The sequence below is a fragment of the Boleophthalmus pectinirostris genome, unplaced genomic scaffold (assembly GCF_026225935.1).
Source record: "Boleophthalmus pectinirostris isolate CB_2022bp ecotype Guang Dong unplaced genomic scaffold, ASM2622593v1 HiC_scaffold_18, whole genome shotgun sequence".
In the NCBI taxonomy this organism is placed as follows: domain Eukaryota; kingdom Metazoa; phylum Chordata; class Actinopteri; order Gobiiformes; family Gobiidae; genus Boleophthalmus; species Boleophthalmus pectinirostris.
In genome coordinates, this window is record NW_026571133.1 from 44,865,265 (window position 1) to 44,880,261 (window position 14,997).

The 14,997-nt window shown below is 40.0% G+C and overlaps 1 protein-coding gene across 1 annotated transcript in view; it reads right to left on the reverse strand.

Annotated features, from left to right (window-relative positions):
- The window catches only part of LOC110159933 (ephrin-A5b-like), a 116,856-nt gene extending 104,141 nt beyond the window's left edge, over positions 1 to 12,715 (reverse strand). The window contains exon 1 of the mRNA XM_020924531.2: positions 12,187 to 12,715. Within this exon, the coding sequence (XP_020780190.2) occupies positions 12,187 to 12,317 (131 nt within the window). The 5' untranslated portion in view covers positions 12,318 to 12,715. The remainder of the gene's footprint in view (positions 1 to 12,186) is intronic.
- Between the last annotated feature and the right edge of the window lie 2,282 nt (positions 12,716 to 14,997).

A 14,997-nucleotide genomic window follows, 5' to 3' on the forward strand; every position in this document is an offset into this window, starting at 1 on the left:
CCAAAAAGTGCTGCATATTTCATTCCCTCCGTTACCAACATGAGTTTATAAATTTTTTGTCAACAACTTGAAAGAATATCACAGGTTTAACTTGACCCTGTTGGAGTGTAACTCTTTCCTACATTCTGATACTTTACTTATTTCAATAGTCCCTCTAGTTTCTGAATAAGAGACATTTGAATGTCAAAAATCTGATCCTGTTTCCCTCCGTTACCACTTGACCAGATCCCTTTACATAAAAAAAAAAAAAAAAACATTCTATAAACTACAGAAATACTCCTGTTAAAAAGAGAACACTTCTGGATTCACCAACTTAAGAGTCTCACTCCTCACAGACTGAATGTGGAGTTTGATCTAAGATATTTTTTGTGATAGACTTAAACTATTTCTGTATTTTAGAGAATGTTTTTTTTATGGAACTATCTAAACTGTTGTTTCTTGTTGTAGTGGGCTGAACTCACTGGGTGACCTCACTTTGGGACCTCCCATTCATTGAAGGGGTATATGAGCACCTGGGCTGGCAACCATTCTGATGAAGGCTTTTTTTGCCGAAACGTTATTTTAAAAATAAAAAGCTTTTGAACATCGGCCATCTGAGTTGTGCTATGCCTTTTTTCACTTTTGTCTGGCTGCTCCTTGCATTTGCACCTCTACAAGAATTTTGGTGTGTGTTTTCTGTTTCTTTTGTTTTTATACAGCAAATTTCTTTCATTTGAATCAGATTTTTGGTCATTTTTGTAGAGTAAGAAACAATAAATACTGTTTTAATGTTGTAATTCTGCGTAGTGTCAAAGCAACACAACAATTTGGATTTTTATGTCGAGGTCAAGACGTTTCGCTCATGTACGCTTCAACAGTCTATGAGTAGTTTGAAAATGACAATTCAAAAGGCAAATTTGTTGACCTGGTTTATGGTTCATATCTATTTACTGGAGCTACACAGATGAAACAAAAACTGGCACAAAGTTCAACGTCTTCTCTGTTAGATTTAAACATCCCATATTACCCCATTTTCTGATCGCTGTTCGAATCTCTTTTCCTCGTCACAAACACAGACCTGGAGTTGTGTTTTGTTTCATTCACACGTTTAACACACAAACCTGCACATTTAACCTGAGTTCTCCTCTCAAACAGAAAATGCGTTGTGGTGTCATGTGGTAAGATGTAAACTTAACTTGAAAACAACCGCTTTGTGACATCACAAGGTGGAACAGAGCAGTTTGAGTTTTGGAGCTGTAGACAGACTTAAAGAGTTACTCAAACATGTGTGAATGAAACAAAACACAACTCCAGGTCTGCAAAACATCGGAGGCAGGAGTGCTACTTGGATGTACAGAAACTGTGAGAATTGTCTGTTGGTGCTCTTCAGTGGTCATCTGATTCATCAGCCGGTTTCACTTTGTAGAAACCGTCTGACCTCGCAGTGTACGAATTTCTTCGCTCGACGTAGGCGGGTACTTTTTATCATTTAACCAATCACTGTTATTTGGTTGTGACTAGGGATGGGCATTCGATTAAATTTTCTTAATCGATTGTCGGGAGAATTAACGATCGATTATCGATTAATCATTAATGTTTTTATATTAAAATGGTCATGATTATTATTACTATCTGCACTTCTAATCTGCATAAATAAATTAAACTTTACGACATATAAATCGTAACGACTCTAGAGCCACATCAGCTGTTTGACATTAGAATGTGTTTAATTCAGCATTGTGCAAATCTCACAGAAACTAAACTTAAAACCACATGACTCATTTACATGAACTAAGTGGAGAAAAAAAACAGCTCTTGTGTCGCTGATGTGGTTCAACTTCTGTCAGACTAAAGGACATGACTCAGGTGAATACAGGTTAGTGTGACCAGATTTGCGTTTGTCAAAACCAGGACAGCGTACGGGGGGAGGGGGGTGGGGCCTCGTCATCCACATTGAGCGACTCTCACCTGGCAAACCTTTTTCATGTTTTTCGGTGTCCTGGTGCTTTGAGGTCCCTGACACCCCCACTGGACACTGAAACACATGTGCTGCTTAGGGTTAGGGTTAGGGTTAGGGTTGCACACTCTGCACATGGCCTCACACTTGTCTTGACCGGGATGAAAAGCGGGGAATTTCTTGTACAAGTCATCGTTAAATGTGCATTTGTGCTTCGGCATTTTGCAGGCTGACCGACTGTGTCTCGCTCCTTCTGAGTCACAGAGAGCTACGACAGACACTCAGTTTAATCGCCCAATGAAAGGAAATGAAAACTCGGACATTTGCATCACTTTATAAAAAAAAACCCGGATGGCCAGGACAGGACGTGGAAAACGGACATGTCTGTGGAAAAATGGACGTTTGGCCACCCTACGCTAAGCACAGAAACCTACATTCAGTTTGATTAAAAATGAACGTAATCAACAAAATTCTTAATGATGAATTATCGATTAATTGACTAATCATGCCCGTCCCTAGTCGTAACATATGTAATGCACCACTAACGGGGCTAACTCTTTTCCCAAATCTCGTAGGAAGAAGGACATTAACGTCTTTCCTCTTGATCAAATTCACCAAACATTCTCTTTATTCCGGCTTTAAATCCTCAATCTCGGGAATCGTTGACAACACTGAATATATGGCTCTTCACTGATTGGCTGGTGCCCGAACTCGCACGTCTAGTGTATTTTGATTCCTGGTCTAGTCACTGGAGTGAAATGAAACTGAGCGGAGGCAGTGTAGGGAACGGTCTCAAATACAAAGCTGAAAAAACTGAGGCACTAAAAAAGAACAAAATAATGAAAAGCCTTTAATACCACATGGCAGATAAAGTTAAAATCAAGGGTTAGTGTTAATTTTTACTTTATCTGCCATGCGGTATTAAAGGCTTTTAATTATTTTGTACTTTTTGAGTGCCTCAGTTTTTACAGCTCCAGGTCGGTTTTTGAGGAGGGAACAATATCATGGCTAAAAGTTCAAGAGTAAGAGTAATGTAGGACCTTTAATGAACTACAGGGACATTATTTTTACACTGCTGCGTAGAAAAAGCAGAGACAGAACTGCTAAAAAAAAACAAAACCAGGTTGACTTTGGTGGATCTTCTGTTTGGATAATCATCTTATGTCTTGACTTAAAAAGACATATTCCTGGTTGGACAGGTTTTCCATGAGAGGCCGCAGACGCTTCCTGTATTTTGAGAGGACAAAACCAGGTCGTAAAGCAGGACTGTGGAAAGCCATTGCTGTGTGCATGTGAAAAGAGCTGCTTTCACCGGGACAAAGGCCTCTTACACATGAGGGGCTGGCTAATGCTAGGCCCACTGTAGTTTGCATGAGAAAGGCTACGACACATCAGCCAAAACATTATGACAACGTGAGAGTATCAGATCAATGCAATGAGGTCATTTAGCCTATTTTAGATGTATCCCAGAAATATAGCTGTTTTGTTTTGCAAAAGTTGTTTGCAAGAACCCACCACTGAGTCATGTTCTTTAGTCCGACAGAAGCTGAACCGCATCAGCGCACAATAGTGAGCTGTTTTTTTGAGTGCTTAGTTTATGCAAATTAGGCATGCGGTTTTAAGTTTCGTTTCTGTAAAACTTAAACAAATATGTACAAAGTTGTGTGGATAGCGAAGACTTGTGGACACAGAAACAACGTGTTTGGATGTAGATCGTTTCTGATACGGTGATACGCGGATTAGTTTCAGTGTAAACGTAGTTGATCCGCGTAACCTGTGGTGCGTGTTCTTAACATTAACATTAGTGAGTGTCTCGGTTGCTGGGGGATGGGAGCGGCTCCGTAGGCTACACCTGTCCCATTTTGGCAACGCTCTTGCGGTCAGAGGACCCTGGCGATGACGGGATCGTGACTTCATCGTTTTCCAAAAGCTGTGGTTTATTTCTCCACATGACAACGCAACGCCAGTGTTTCTCCACTCTGGAACCCGTTCTCAAAAAACACAGTTTTTGTCACCACCTGAAACGCTCCGTGTGGACGAAAGGCCAAAACGAATACAAACTTCTCCATTTTGACCAAAAAACTTTGTGGTGTGAACAGCCCCTTGTGTTTATAGGGCTTCACTTAGAGCAAAGAGCCAGTCGGTGCAGGACATAAATGAGCCAGAGTTCGTCTACACAATCAGAGCTGGACCCTGCTCCACATCTGAGTCATCTCCCCAGCTCACTCACTCCCACCTGACCTCTGCGAGCTCCATTTACTCCAATCCAGCCAAAATCAGGTTGTGCTGAGGAAAACATTTCCCTCTTATGTTTGAGAAACAGAAATAAAGTCCAGATAATTTACTTATTCCAATATTAGAAAGTTATACTTGTACAAGGAGTCTGTGCTGAAATTCCCGTGCACAGACTCAGTGTTTACACCTGTACAATGACTTTTATACACAAACTAGAGTGAAAGTCGACTGAGGTTTAGACTTAGAGCCTTTCCGTTGGTGCATGGACCAGTCAGGCCTTTTGGCACAGTGCACAGTCCAATCAGACTCCATCCTGGTGTTGTCTGGGTAACAAGTCATGACATCATCCCTCTCAGTAGTTCTTGTCCTATTAAGTGAGTTTACTATTAGAAAGCCTGGACTATACTGCATTTGTCTTCACATACAGTACATCTATGAGTCTCACAGCTCTGATCTTCAAATGACCTCAGTACAATAATGAACTACTGAAGTAGTTATACAAAATAGCTAAGGTAGTCTAGTTATTTATCTAGTTGTTTTTTCATGGTTAACTGGAACTGTATGCAAGATTTTCTTTTCAAATGTTATAAACTTGACCTCTATCAGTTCAATCAAACATAGTTTAAACTGAATGAATCAGGAAGCAGGATGAGCCTCACATGACTCTCTCATTTGGGTTGCCAGTTTCAATGGTAAAATCCAGTGTGTTTAAATCTAAAATGTGTCTTTCTGATCTGAACGGTTAATCCCTGAACTCCAGCACCTGCACCAGTCATGAGTCAGTGCTAGTGCAGCCTGTGCAGCTCAGGGAGGGAACTCTGGAGGTTCATATACTGAGAAAGAGACAGTTCCTTGAGCCCAGAGAGACGCAGAGAGACACCTTTAAACAAAAAAACACCACAATTATTACAAAGACCAGTAGTAGATGGGAGATGAGAAGTTTACCGCCCTTTCTGTGCGGTCTGTGAGGGGCAGTGTTGGGAGTAACATGTTACAAAAGTAACAAATTACTGTAATGCATTGCCTTTTGCTGTCACGCAGTAATGTTGGACATTACAGGGAAAAAAGTGGTAATATTTGACTTGGTGAAAATGTCAGTAACACAGTACAATGCTTTTCTTTAACCTGGACTGAAGTGGTGGGTTTTTTGTTTTTCTTCATACAAATTAGCTAAAATCCCTGCAATATCAGCAGCGGTGAAACACCGGAAGTGCGCCCGTGTAGACCGTGATCACGAGCGAAAGCCAAGTTCTAGTCCAAGATAACTCCTGGTTTAGTCCTGATTTAGTCTTGGTTTAGACCTGGTTTAGTCCTGGTTCCATTCTGGTTTAGACCTGGTCTAGTCCTGGTTCAGTCCTGGTTCAGTCCTGGTTCAGTCCATATATGGTGTAAAAGTTCAGCATCTTCGCAATTATTTTGGTGAGAGTAATTTAAAAGTAATCCAATAGTAATGTAATGTTTTACATTTTAAATACAGTAATATTGTAATGTAACTATATACTTTGAAATGACAGAAACAAGTCATAAATAACACATTACAGTTTTAAAGTCACTTGCCCAACAGTGGTGAGGGGGCAGCATGAGCATGAGCATGAGCATGTGTTGTGTTGTGTTTGGTGTGTTGTGTTTGTGTGTGTGTTGTGTTTGTGGTGTGTTGGAGGGCACGCCTGAGGGTCGGACTCCTCAGGACCGGTTCCTCCTGTGTGACTTTTATTGAGTTGGATTCATATGTAAACACAGAGCGTCAGGAGAGCTGCGCTGACATGTTTGGGACTGACGCCTGACACCGAAACACCAACCTCTCTTTGTTTTACTGTTAATGATCTACAAAAGTGGTCTGCAAGGAATATTCACATCACAAAAACCATCTGAACAAATCCATGGAGGCAGGCAATTTCCCTTTTTCACTCACAATTAGAATTACAGACAACATTACTCAGAGGACTTTGAACATTTCACTTTATTCTACGACCTACTGAGGTCTTGGTCCTGGTTTGGTCCTGGTTCAGTCCTCGTTTAGTCTTAGTTCAGTCCTGGTTCAGTCCTGGTTCAGCCCTGGTTCAGCCCTGGTTTAGTCCTGGTTCAGTCCTGGTTCAGCCCTGGTTCAGCCCTGGTTCAGCCCTGGTTCAGCCCTGGTTCAGCCCTGGTTCAGTCCTGGTTCAGTCCTGGTTTGGCCTCCATTTGACCCGAGCTGGTTCAATTCTGAGAAGTCCTTGTTTGGTCCTGGTTAAGTCCGGGTTAGGGCTTTGTTTACTAGGTCTGGTTTGCTCCTCACTTTGGCATGTTTTAGACTTGATATTGTCCTGGTTTAAACCTGATGAAGTCCGGGTTCAGTACTGGGTTAGTCTTTGTTCAGTCACCGTTTAACCGTAGCTCTGTCCTCGTCTAGTCCTGATCTGGTCCTCACTTTGTCCTGGTTTACACTTCCTCCAATGCTGGTTCAGTTTGGATTTAGTCTTTATTAATCCTGAATCAATCAATCAATGATCTGTCGCCATTTAGTCCTAGTTCAGTCCTAGTTTGGTCTTTAATTAGACCTGGTTCAGTCCTGGTTCAGTCCAGGTTCAGCCCAAGTTCAGCCCTGGTTTAGTTCTGGTTCAGTCCTGGTTTAGTCCTAGTTCATTCTTGGTTTAGTCTTGGTTTAGTCTTGGTTTAGTCTTGGTTTAGTCCTGGTTTAGTCCTGGTTTAGTCCTGGTTTAGTCCTGGTTTAGTCCACCTTTGCTCGCCTTCATGGAGATATTATTACTTTGCAGCCCTTAACTCTTCTATCACTAAGCAAACAAGCACTAGAAAAGTTACACAGTGCACCTTTAAAAATAAATAATAATAATAATAAATAAATAAATAAAGCACTAACTCCCTAAAAACTACCACACAATTATCATCCCATTTCTAAAGCTCTTGTAAAAGCTGGACGCCTCGGTAAAGCCCGTCACAAACCTCTGCTCCCTTTTTTCACAACGCGGCTGTTTGCGAGACTATAAAACTTTAAAGGTTTTGATTTTCTCCACAACAAACTGTCTTCCCTCACGGCTTCACTTTGTGCCTGTGGAAATCTGCGTGGACAAAAGCTGCTATTGAGAAGAGAAAGTACGTTAGCATAAGAACAGGGCGCCCACTGTCAGCGACCCCGGCCAGTCTGACCACAAGGTGACCAACAACTGGCATGAGATCTACATCAGAATGGGAAAAAGATATGCAGATAAGATGCTAAATAAACTTGAAATGTAAAGTCTGCATTGCTTTGAGCACATTTAAGAAGCTGAAATGACTACTTTAAGAAAATAAATATTGAAACCAGTGGCTTCAAGCTCCTGTTTTGGATTTTTCCCCTATGTATTTCAAGTTTTGTTATAATGTTGTTTCCTCGTCGAAAACAGACCTTCAAACTGTTCCACCTTATCATGTCATGTGGTGGTACAGGAAGTGCTCTACTTTGTTTTTAAACTTCACACACCTTCACTAGAATCATTTCAGCTCTGGAATTTCCAATCTCTACTGATCTAAAAGGTAAAAAAAAGGTACCTGTTAACAACCACTTCATGACATCACCAGGTGGAATAGAGCTTTGGAGATGTAAAAAGACTAATATTGCATCAGTTGTGTGTAATATAGTAACCTGATTCATCAGCAGGTTTCACTTGGTGGAAACCGTGTGAACTCGCAGCATTAGGATTCGTTCACTCGACAGTAGGCGGATACTTTTTTTATTTAACCAATCGCTGCTATTTGGTCGTGATGTATGTAATGCGCCGGTGTGTGGTATAGGATTTTGAATCCATGGTGAGGTGACCCCGGGGTCAACATACCATAAACTGGGGTCAGAATCCTATTCTAGTATGTTGACCCCCTATAGAATATTGACCCCCCATGAAAATCTATATTTTATTAATAAAGAACTTGAAATCTATAGTAAAACTTTGAATATTAATACTATATCTGCAACTGAAAACATACTGACATATTTAAGTGTTTTTTGAAGAACTCACACAGCAAAAACTGGAGGGTTAAAATATTTCACTGTTGTTTATAACACAAAAAGTGTTATCTTTAACTATTTGAAAGTTAAATGGAGGTTGGAGTTGGGGTTATTTGCCAGAGTTGATATGGTTGAAGTTAAATCAACTTCCCCTAGAGTTAATTCAACTTCATTAAGTGTTCATTTGGCCCTTCAACCCACCACTTCAAACACCCACCAGAGAAAACCAGTTTGAACCAGTTTCGTTCATAATTTCATTTTAAATTAACTAAAATAAAGTGTAAAAATAAAACCCCTCTGTGTGTTGTTTAGCTAAACCAGGAGAACTCTACAAAGTGTTATCTGTTTACTCTCAAAACATGAATATAACTCTTGATTCTGAGGTTAAACAGGAACTTTGGTCCAGTGTTACTTAATTAACATTTCCAAAAATGTTAAATTAACTCAAGACTCATATAAACACAGAGAAAATGTTACAATTGATTCTGTGAGAGTCAATTTTAACACTCCACTTTTTTGCTGTGCAGATGCATTTTTATGTCGATTATAACTTTTGAATGTTAAAAAATGACTTAGTTGTTTAAACATATTTGACTGTAAATGAGACAAGTAATTATTAATGAGTTGGTTAATCAAAGTGATGTTTAATCATTTGGAATCTTGTTCAAATAGACAGAGCTGATCAACTGAGTAGTTAAACAGGAGAAACCTGTAACTATAATAATCTGACCCCCCAACGTGTTTATTATAGTTCTGATGATGTAAAGTAAGAAGTCATGTTAGTTGTATATTGACAATGATCAATTATATATAAAAAAGGTCAAAATCCTGTAACTATAATAATCTAACCCCCAATATGTTGATTATAGTTGTGATGTGTAAACTCTTAGATAAAGACATTTGCTGCATTAGATGAAAATGTAACATGAAGATGTGTGTTCATATTTTCGTGCTACAACATGATGAGTGATGGACTTAAGGCACAGACGTGTTACAGTTTGATACACAAAACAGAGTCAGTGAATGTTCAAAATGTTTCTAAATCAAAAACAAATGTGTGACGTGTGAACATGTGTATGTTTTAAATGTGTTGAATAAATAAGTCCTTTTCTGTGTGTGTTGTTCTTTCTTAAATGCATGAAAAACATAGAAGACGAACACAAACCCAACAGACGAATGATCGAAACAACATGTCTGAAAACACAACATGACCAAATTCAAGGTCATTATTTTTACACACCTTTGCCTAAATTGACATTATGATGAAGGATTATCTGAACAGAGCAAACTAAAAACCACAACAATGTAAAATACAATCTAAAAAGTGACAAGACTTTTATGGATATGCAATTTGAACAATACGTTACGTTACAACATTCCTTAAAACACCTTAAAAGTTTGTGAATATGTAGCAATATATAATCAAAGTAAATGACAGGAGAAATAATGATCAGATAAGTAACTACTAAAGAAAAAAGTAAGAGGAGTCACAATCCTATGGGGGGGTCACTTTACTATAGAGGAATGTTCACCCCGGGGTCAAAATACTATCTCACACCGGAACACTCAGTGGTGTCCAAGTAATTGCCAGCACAACAGCAAACAAAGCTGACTGGCCAGTACACGGTCTACAACTTCCAGGGTTCTTGCAAACCGTCCAGTGTATTCTGATTCCTGATCTAGTTGCTGGAGAGAAAAGAAAATGAGGAGGCACTGGATGGTATTATAGGGACTTTACACCAAATGTGCCCTGGACAAGCAGGACAACAAGTGTATAAGCAGCTCCTAGGGTCAAAATTACTTTGCCATGTATCCTAGTGTTTGCATTAGTTTTTTTGTCAAAGAACCAGGAGTTGTGTGTTAACATGCTGGTTGTTGTTGTTTACTGTCATGACAAAACTCCACTCTGCTTATAAAGTCATCATGGTGAGTAGTGAGGACGCTCTGAATGCAGAAGGGAAGTGAGGAAGAACTTTGGACCACTGCAAACTGTTTATAATGAAATAATTGTTGTTTTTTTACATTTACATTTTACTTTTCTCAGACAGTAAAAAGCACACCGCGCTTTGAAATACATCCAAACAGGAAACAGTAAGTGAGAAACTAAAGTGACAATGCAAACAATGCAAAATTCAGATATTTTGTATTGTTTTGAGTCAATTTGATGAGGCGAAATGATTTTTCCGTAATAAGTCAGGAAGCAGCGATCTGGCTTTTTCAGTCCTGATAAAGATTCCCGGCTGAGCACGCTCACATCTTTGTGAAGTGTAGACCGAGTGTGTATCCTGGATCCCAGGCAAACACAACAGCTCTGAATAAATAAAAGTCCAAACATTCTGAGACTTTTATTACATCAGGTTATATGTCCAATAGGGAGGTGCAAAAATATTGAAATACCAATATATTGTATTGTTTAATTTAATGATACAGTATTGATATCGTGGGCTGCTGTATCGATATATCACCAAGAGTGTTTTTAGTTATATTCTTCTAAATTATTTTGTGTAAGAGCTACAGTTGTGATGGTATTTTCACTGTGGTTTTCATATTCACTTTGTACAGACTTAAAATAATTTATTAGACGTTTTCCACTGAACCGTATCGAACCGATTTGAAATATATTGTATCGAATCGTACTGAATCAAATGTGCACCGTATCAAAAAGCGTATTGTGGCCTATGTATCGAGCTGTGTATCGTATCGGCCGCTTCTTAATGATACCCAGCCCTAATGTCCGAGCAGGATATCGACTGAACCGATATTTTGAAGCTGATATCCAATCCAGTTTATTTTTCAGTATCAGAGCTGATCATATACCGGTGTCAGACTGGTGGAACTCTAACAAGTTGCTTGAAAATGTTAAAATAAGTCCAGTTACATCAATGCACAATAATCAAATAATAATGTACCAAAGCATCTACTTACAAAAGAAAACATAGGGTCAGAACGAGTCAAATCATTCTTCATTCTTCATTATTTTACGTGTTATTCCATCTTCACTGTTTCGAAAGTGTAATGGTGGTTTAAAAGAGTATTAAGCCTACTTAGTTTTCTCAAACACAGCAGCCTGCCCACTCCAGCAAGACAAAATTACGCGTCCACAAGGTTCAAGAAACAAACTCTAGACTAACCGTTAAAACAAATCACACAGACACCGACAAGGCCTACATCCAAATCATCTCACTCAAGTAGGTCACGACATTCACTAACTAAACTAAGGAAATGACGAATGCATTTTGATACGCGGATAAGATGGTCAGATAAAGGTGGAAGCCAAAAAACAACAGGCAACGCCAATCAGAGGAAACTCAATTTGATTCGTGTCTGATAAATTTGAAATTTCAAACAACTAAAATACTAATTTGTAATCCATTTTGTGACAGAGCGGTGAATGAAGCTGTGCGCACGCCGCGTAAAGAGCCTCTCGCCCCGGGTCAGATTTGGCACAGACGCGTAACGCACCACACTTCAGTGCTGTTTACAATGGTCAGTCTGCGTAATTCTTACTTTAAACTCATTCAAATGTGAGTTAAACGCTTAAATTACATATACAAGAAGTCTGTTAAGTTTCACTCTAAAACTTGAGGGAGAAAAAAAAAAAAAAACTGGCACAATGTAGACAGAGCGATGCGTGCCCTGGCAGCATGCCGCAAACAGAGCGCCTTGCCCGGGTGACACTTGAGAGGAAGTTCCGCTGCTCCCTGGAGTGGTTTGAACTTTGGCAAACTTGCATTGTTTTTGCCTTTACGGATTTAAATAGGCTGTGCAATTTAGCTTTTTTAGTTTAGAAAGACTTTAACTGACTTATCTGAAACATCTCCTCCGAACATACGAGAGCTTTACGCAGGCTGTTGTTTTTATTTTTCATATCGACCTGCTCTGTTTAATCAGTATGCATAGGCTCAACCATAGGCTACACAAGAGTCTATTCAAAACCTATCTATACCCCGGTGTGAGCCGATGCAGCGTGCCGCACAAGCCGCGCCACCCCCGGGTCACCACAGCTCAGCTCGCCCCGCCGCTCCCGGTCTCTTACCTGGGGTTGGTTCGGTTCCAGTAGACCACGTACCGGTCCGACACGAGCTTGGAAGCCGGGTCCTGACCGTACACGCACACCCCCAGCAACACGAGCACGAAGACCACGAGCAGCATGTCCACCTGCGGCATGTTTCCCCCCACCGCTGGCCGAGTCCTGGCGTCGATTCTCGGCTCTGACTGACCGCGCTGTGCCGCCGCTTCTTCGTCTCTCGCGTCGGCTCCTCGTCAAAGTCGCTTCTTGTTCTACGACGAGTGGGTTCCAAGTCGTTCTTCGTTCTTCGAGTCGTCTTTCGCGAACTGTAAACGCTTGGAAACAGTTGGAGAAGTGTGGAAAAGATTAGGGGAAGAAACGAAAAGAAGCGGCGGGGTTGTCCAGTCACATGTCCCGATGGGTTAAGGAAGTTTCGTTGCGCGGGATGCTCCAACGAAAAAAGTGAAAAGAGCGATTAAAAAGTAGGATTGGAAACACGGTGGAGGGACTGGGAGCTCCGGTACGATGTGGAGTGTAGCCGGGCGCAGAGTGGAGTGAGGCAGGCTGGGGACAGGAGCAGCACCGCCCCTCCGCGCTCCGCTCCCAGGCGCACTCACAATAGGGAAGACGCACGGCGCACTGTAAAAAAAAATAGTGCACGCTCTCTGCTCTGGCCCCGTGGGAATCTGTGGCGTTTTAGTCATGGTAAAACTGATTTGGGTCAGTTATTTGTAACAATAAAACACTTTACAAGATGCTAGAAGTGTTTTCTAATAGTGTATGTGATGATGAAACAGAGCCTAATCATAATCAGAAGGGAGGAAAAAAAATCTAAGTTAAAAAGAAAAAAAAAAAAAAAAAAAAAAAAAAAACCGTGTGTTTTCACTGCAAAAAGCAATATCTAGCCAAGTTAAAGTGACTTAAATTAATTACATTTGGCTTTATTTGAGTACACTGGGGGAAAAAAGGTCACTGGATTTGCGTAAAAAAAGTTATAAAAAGCTGTTGCATGAAAATAAAATGATGTTTAGGCTTTGAAACTTATTTCGATCTCCTCTACACATATTTTTCTCAGAACATGAACGTCACTTTTTCATATTGATGAAATTTGATCAAATCATGCTGAATATGTATATTTATCTTATGTTACCTTATCATGAAATGTATAAGTATGTATAATTTAATTTAATTGATCTAATTCTGTAAAAGAAAACAAAAACAGTCTTTAGTTTTCAACAGTTCTGTTTTGTCTTAAAATACAAATCTCAAACACACAGAGACACACAAGTACAGAGACACACAGTTTGGAGCTGGACAGTGTGAAGATTTATTCCAGTGAAGCTCTGGTCTCTGTGGACACAGAATAACACATGATGATCACATTCTGATCATCTACTCTGTTCTACATGTTTAAATACATTTAAAGAACCTGTAATGGACCAGAACAGAATCACAAGAACATTAGAAGTGTATCTGCAGAAACAAAACTCACCGTGTGCTCCTTTTCTTCCTCTAAACACAGTAACAGGGAGGGCATCTGGTATAAATCTCCTAGTGCCACATCACCCTGTAGAAACACAATAACTGTTTCAGTAGCAAGTTCATTTTGAAAATTTTTTTTTAAAATCATTTTAGTTTGTTTTACTTTACTTTGTTCATCTGTGCTCTGTTCTCAAACATCTTCCTTTTATCTGAAACATTCACATCTTCCTTTTATCTGAAACATCAGCTGTAACATTCATGAACTTCCCCACAGCTCCAGCAGAACCTGGACGTCACTCTGTGTTTGTAGACGACTCTGGAACAAACACATTCACATCTGATACAACTGTCACACTCTTGTAGATGGACAGTCAAAGACAATTTGTCTCATGGAAACAGTTCTTACATTAACTCTAATTTCAAATCAAACACCACAAACATGTTTTAACAATGACGACATTCTAGTCCAGAGAAACAGATAAAATCTTTGAAAAGTCTCACCTCCAGATCAGCTCTGATAATCCTCCTGCTCCACACTGTGTGTCCTCTGCTCCTGTCTCTGTCCTGTGTCCTGAGTGTGTCCTCTGCTCCTGTCTCTGTCCTGTGTCCTGTCCTGTCTCCTGTCCTCTGTCCTGTGTCCTGAGTGTGTCCTCAGTGTGTCCTCTGCTCCTGTCCTGTCCTGTCCTCCTTGTCTCTGTCCTGTGTCCTCCTCTGTCTGTCCTCCTGGTGAGTGTAGTGTGAAGTGTCCAGTGTGAGGGAGGAGCCTCACCACAGATTATAATAAAGTCATGTTTCCTCAGCCTGATTAAAACCTGCAGGTCTCACATCGACCACAATCAAGCGGCATTTGTAAGATTTAAACATGCTGGACAGAGAAACGTAAAAAAGTCATGTTATTGTTGTCAAATTAGTTTTTGCAATTTGAGCAACCCCTCTCGGACCATTTTTTCAACTTGACAAGTCAAATGTGTTTTTTTTTCTTGAATCAAGCAACATTTGATTTTGTTTCTTATTTTAAGTGCAGAGTTGTTGTTTTTCTAAACTGCAGTGGGATGTATTTATTTTCATATTTTAGGTATGAAAAGTCTTGTTCCATCATCATTTTGCTTGTTAAGTGAAATTTACTCAAGTTTTAATAGAACTTTTTAAATTCAAAAGTCATTTTAACATGGTTAGATTTTAGTTTTGGCTTTATCAGACTAAGATCACATGAAAGAGAATCTATTTGTGAAACTTTTTGAGCTCGGACAAATGACTCTGTGAAGCTGAGGCTCTAGAGTTTTGGTCTGCGTTCTCCTCCACCTGTCTCTGCTCTCAGGTTCTACAGAGGAACGTCAGATTTCAAACTGCGTGTAA